The 5,620-nt window shown below is 46.2% G+C and overlaps 1 protein-coding gene across 1 annotated transcript in view; it reads right to left on the reverse strand.

Moving 5' to 3' along the window:
• EAH_00044590 (hypothetical protein, conserved) overlaps nucleotides 1–498 on the reverse strand; it is a gene marked incomplete at both ends in the record, with an annotated part of 9,832 nt that extends 9,334 nt beyond the window's left edge. Inside the window, 2 exons of the mRNA XM_013394844.1 lie at nucleotides 1–152; nucleotides 494–498. The exon at nucleotides 1–152 is cut by the window's left edge and continues 704 nt beyond it. Of these exons, the coding sequence (XP_013250298.1) occupies nucleotides 1–152; nucleotides 494–498 (157 nt within the window). The remainder of the gene's footprint in view (nucleotides 153–493) is intronic.
• Between the last annotated feature and the right edge of the window lie 5,122 nt (nucleotides 499–5,620).

Consider the following 5,620-nt stretch of genomic DNA (forward strand, 5'->3'; position numbering starts at 1 on the left):
CGCTGCGCTGTTGCTGCTGCTGCTGCTGTTGCTGCAGATGCTGTTGCTGCAGATGCTGTTGCTGCTGCTGTTGCTGCTGCTGCTGCTGTTTCTGTGTTCGTGGAGACAGCCTCGGCCCTCCCCATAAGGCCTCTGCGGCTGCTGCTTCGGACCTGTTTAAAACTCAAACCCTAAACCCTCCATCGTAAACCCTAAACCCTAAACCCTAAACCCTCAACATAGAAGGGAAGAAGATCCTAGGCCTCCGCAGTCAATGGCTGCGGGCTCACATGAGCTAGGCGATGTGTGTCGCGTTGTGTAAACCGTAAACCATAAACCCTAAACCCTAAACCCTAAACCCTAATCGAGGGTTTGTTATACTAATATCTGTTCTGAGCCTCATGACCGCAGGATCGATAGACAGCGAAATATACAGATTGAATTAATTAAAACAACAAGTTATATTTATCTAAATAAATATATTTTCCTCTATATACTCCTTCTTTGAGAATACCTCATACGCTGGGGCTGCAGCAGTAGCTGCAGCAGCAGCAGCAGCAGCAGCAGCAGCGGCAAAACATTGGCTGCTGCATGCAGAGGCTTCTCTGGCCCTCCAGGGGCATCAAAAGCCTTCAAGTTCTTTCAAAAGGTATTTCTTTTGTTTATCAGGGTCTCGTATAAGCAACGGCGAAAGCTGCAGCAGCAGCAGCAGCAGCAACCGCAGCAGCAGCAGCAGCAGCAACAACAGCAGCAGCAGCAGCAGGGAGTTGGGTTTTCTTTAGATCGCGTGACATCAGAGGGAATATTTGTCTCCATTTGTTGATTTTTCGCTGTCTCCTTCTGACCCTCTGCCTTGGGTGTTTGCTCTTTGCTGCTGCAGCTGCCGCAGCTCCTGCTGCTCCTCCTGGCGCTGCTGCTGCTGCTGCAGCTGCAGGCTTTGTCTCTTTTGAATAGCCCCAGCAGGAGCAGCGCCTTTGCCTGCTTCTGCCTCACCCTTGAGTGTCTCCTTTCCTCTCTACCTCCCTCTTTGCCCGAGCAGCAACCGCAGCAGCAGCAGCAGCAGCATCCCCAACAACAGCAGCAACAGCAACAGCAGCAGCAGCAGCAGCAGCAGCACGATGCAGCCAGCTCCTTTGCTGGCGGGCAGGGGCCGCCCCCAGCGCTTAGCCCCTGAGGTGTCTCGCATATTATATGTGCGTAATTTACCTTTTAAAATAAACGGCGAAGAGTTGTACGATATCTTCGGCAAGTACGGCTCCATCAGACAAATCAGAAGGTAAACCAACTGTCTCCTTTTGTCTTCTACTGTCTCCTTTTGTCTTGTGCTGTCTCTCTTTTTATTTGCTGCTGTCTCCTTTTGTCTGCTGCTCTCTCTCTCTCTTTGTATTTGCTGCTGCCTCCTTTTGTCTGCTGCTGTCTCCTTTTGATTGCTGCTGTTTCTCTGCTTTTGTCTGCTGCTGTCTCCTTTTGCTTGCTGCTGTCTCCTTTTATTATCAGCTGTCTCCTTTTAGTAACGGCTGTCTCCTTTTCTTGTGGTGCCTCCTCTTCTCTGTGGTGTCTCTCTCAATGGTACTGTCTCCTTTCCTATCTGTCTCCTGTGCTGCTGCTGTCTCCGTTTTTGTCTGCTGCTGTGTCCTTTGCTGCTGTCTCCTTTGCTGCTGTCTCCTTTGCTAATCTCCAAGCTTACAGCAGGAGCAGACACTCGTGCCCTCTTCTTCTCTCCCTATATATATATATATATATACATATATATATATGCATACATTATGCATATTAATATATGCACATTCTATATATAATATATATAATATATATAATATATACAATATAAACATATAGAAACATAAATAAATATATATATTTATATATTTATTAATGCATTTGCTTAGGGGTAATTCTCCTACGACTCGGGGGACAGCGTTTGTGGTGTACGACGATATTTACGACGCGAAGGCTGCGGTGGACCAACTCTCAGGCTTCAATGTAGCAGGAAGGTGCAGCAATATCTGCTGTCTCCGTCCCTGTCTTGCTGTCTCCTTCCCTGTCTTGCTGTCTCCTTCCTTGTCTTGCTGTCTCCTTAGTTGTCTCGCTGTCTCCTTCCTTGTCTTGCTGTCTCCTTTCTGTCTCCTTCGCTGTCTTGCTGTCTCCTCAGTTGTCTTGCTGTCTCTTTAGTTGTGCCTCCTTCGCTGTCTTCCTGTCTCCTCAGTTGTCTTGCTGTCTCTTTAGTTGTGCCTCCTTCGCTGTCTTGCTGTCTCCTCAGTTGTCTTGCTGTCTCTTTAGTTGTGCCTCCTTCGCTGTCTTGCTGTCTCCTCAGTTGTGTCTCCTTAGTTGTGTTGCTGTCTCCTTCGTTGTGTCTCCTTCGCTGTGTTGCTGTCTCCTCCTTTGTATTGATGTCTCCTTCCTCTCTGTCCCCTCTATTGAAGTCTCCTCTCTGTCTCCTTCTTTGTCTTGCTATCTCATTATCTCTGTCTCCTTCGTTGTCTTGCTGTCTCCTTCGTTGTTTTTGTGTCTCCTTCTTGGTGTCTCCTTTCTGTCTCCTTGTCTCCCTTCTGTCTCCTCCTTGCTGTCTGTCTCCTTTCTGTCTCCGTCCCCCTGTCTCCTCTCAGCCTGTCTCCTCAATTGTCTCCTCTCTACTTGTCGCATTGACTGTCTCCTTTCTGTCTGTTTCTTTTTATCTCTCTGTCTCCTTTGCTGTCTCCTCAACTGTCTGTCTCCTTTGCTGTCTCCACTCTGTCTCTCCAAGTGTCTCCCTTCTGTCTGTCTCCTCGCTGCTTCCTTGCTGCTGCGGAGCTCTTGGCTGCTGTGTGTACATCCTGCTGTTGCTGCTGCTGCTGCTGCTGCTGCTGCTGCAGGTACTTAGTTGTGCTGTACTACAACCCCACGAAGGCGCAGCAGCGGCGTGACGCAATGGAGGCAAAGGAGACACTTGAGCGACTCCGAGCAAACAACTACCAGCCCATCAAGTAGCTGTATTGGAGACAGAGACACAGCAGCAGCAGTAGCAGCTGCTGCAGCAGCAGCAGCAGCAGTAGCAGCAACAGCAGGGAGAGGCAGCAGAAGCGTAGCTGCATGCAGAGACTCTTCTCTCTCCAGAGACTTCGGGTGCAGCACATGCTCAGCGTGAGGAGACACACACTCCTCACCTCGCTGCAGCAGCTGCTGCAGCAGTAGGCGCTGCAGCAGCAACAACATCTGCAGCGGCAACAGCATCTGCAACAGCATCTGCAGCGGCAACAGCAGCTGCAGCGGCAGTAGCTGCAGCAGCAGCACTAGTTCTAGCAGCAGCATTAGTTGAGGCAGCAGTAGGCGCTGCAGTAGCTGCAGCAGCGACAATAGCTGCAGCAGCAACAATAGCTGCAGCAGCAGCAATAGGTGCAGCAGCAGCTGACTTCCTTCCCCAAGGGGCTTTTCGTAGGGGCAGCGCCGTGCTGCTGCTGTTGCTGTTAGCTTGTTGAGGTGCACATACACCTGAACGCATTGAGCTGCTCCTTTGTGATTGTTTTGTTTCTTGATGATGCGGTGTCTCCTCGGTCTCCGTGGAGACACGTGGTTTAGGGTTTAGGGTTTAGGGTTTAGTGCAGCTCAGTCCTGTAGCCATAGACCTGAGGAAACTGAGGGTTTAGGGCTTAGGGTTTTTAACTTTCTTTAACCCCTATCTTTACAGATATGCATGCGGAGCCTCATACAATATATATATATATATATATATCGATATAGATATAGATATTGATATACATATATATATATCTTTATATATATATATATATATATATATCATCTTGTATGTCCTTTTGCTGTTTGGTGCGTGTCTGTCTAATAGTCTCCTCGTTGTCTCTTTATTATTAACGCGCGTTGCTGCTGTCTCCTTTGCTGTCTCCTTTGGCTATGTTGGGGTTAATATGCAGTCTCCTGTTCGAGACTGTTTGTTTTATTTTAATATTATTATTATTTATTATAGCGATTGATGCCTGTTGAGGGAAGAGAGTATAAAGAGACAGGAGGAGGAGACAGGAGGAGACAAAAGGAGACAGATAAAAGCTGTCTCCTCTCTCTTGCGGTGTATATGCTGCATTCTGCTGCTTTTCTTCTGCTGTCTTCGCCGTAACACCTCACGGCCTCTTATTTATATAAAGAATGTATACAATATATATTTTATATTTTATATATTTTATATATTTTATATTTTTTTATATTATATATATTTTATCTTTCATATATATTATTATATATGCGTGTATACACATGCATATTGATATTTATATATATATATATATATATATTTATATATATCATTCTACTGTATAATGCATGCATACAGACGCGAATATATATATTATCTACGGTATATGTTTGTTATGTACGCATATACATATGCATATACTATATATTATATATATATTATATTATATATTATATATTATATATTATATATTATATATTATATATGTATTATATATATTTTTTTTATTTACTTCATACAGGAATGTACGTATTTATTTATATACATCTATACATGTTTATTTATATTAAAAACCTGTTGCCGCTCTATGCATACATCACCCTTCTGTCTCTTTCTCTCTCTCTCTCTGTCTCTGTTTTTTTGTCTCTTTGTCTCTGTCTCTTTGTCTCTTTGTCTCTTTCTCTCTGCCTCTGTCTCTGTCTCTCTCTCTTTCTGTTTCTCTGTCTCTATCCATCTGTCTCTTTTTTTCTGTCTCTGTCTCTCTGTCTCTTTGTCTCTGTCTGTCTCCTTTTGTTTTGCTGCCCACAGCAAACAGTTTCTCTTCACTGCGGGTTGTTCTCTCTCTTCTGTCTTTTATTTGTCTTTACTCTTTTAAACGCTGCAAGCAGCAGCTTCAGCCTTGCTTCCGCTCCAGCGGCTTCTTTTGCTGCTGCTGCTGCTGCTGCTGCACCTGCACCTGCTGCTGCTGCTGCTCCACCTGCTGCAATCCGTCCTGCTCCTGTCGCATCTGCTGCATCTCCTACCGCTGCTACTGCTGCTGTTGCACTTGCTGCTGCTGCATTTGCTGCAGTAAGCAGCACACAGTTGCTGGAGGGTGGGTGCTTGTATGTGGCGCTGCTGCTGCTGCTTATAATATTCTGGTGTCTCTAACCCCACAAAGGAGACAGGAGACAGTAGAAAGGAGACAGTTTTGTTGTCTCCTCCTCAACTGCAGGGCCCCCTGAAGCTCTGCCCTTCGTTGTTTATAACTCCTATAATACCGGCAGCTGCGGAGACACCGCAACACACAATTTCATTTGGTGCTGCAGCGCTGCAAGGGCCTCCTTCAAGAGAAGCAAATAAAGAAACAAGCAAAAGAAGACAGCCTTGAGGTGTATAGGCACCTCTACAGCTGCGCAGCACCAGGATATACTTTAGATATATAAGCACCTCTGCAGCTGCTGCGCAGCAACAGCAGCAGCAGCAGACACTTCAGGTGTATAGGCACCTTCACAGCTGCGCAGCAGCAGCAGCAACAGCAGACACTTGAGGTGTATAGGCATCTCTACGGCTGCGCAGCAACAGCAGCAGGAGACTTCTGGGCTGTACAGGCACCTCTGCTGCTGCTACGCAGGAGTAGCAGCAGCTTAGTCTCAGTGTATGTACATACCGACCATACAGCTCATCGAGCCTAAAATAATA

The sequence above is a fragment of the Eimeria acervulina genome, genomic scaffold (genome assembly GCF_000499425.1).
Source record: "Eimeria acervulina Houghton genomic scaffold, Eah_scaff617, whole genome shotgun sequence".
Taxonomy (NCBI): domain Eukaryota; phylum Apicomplexa; class Conoidasida; order Eucoccidiorida; family Eimeriidae; genus Eimeria; species Eimeria acervulina.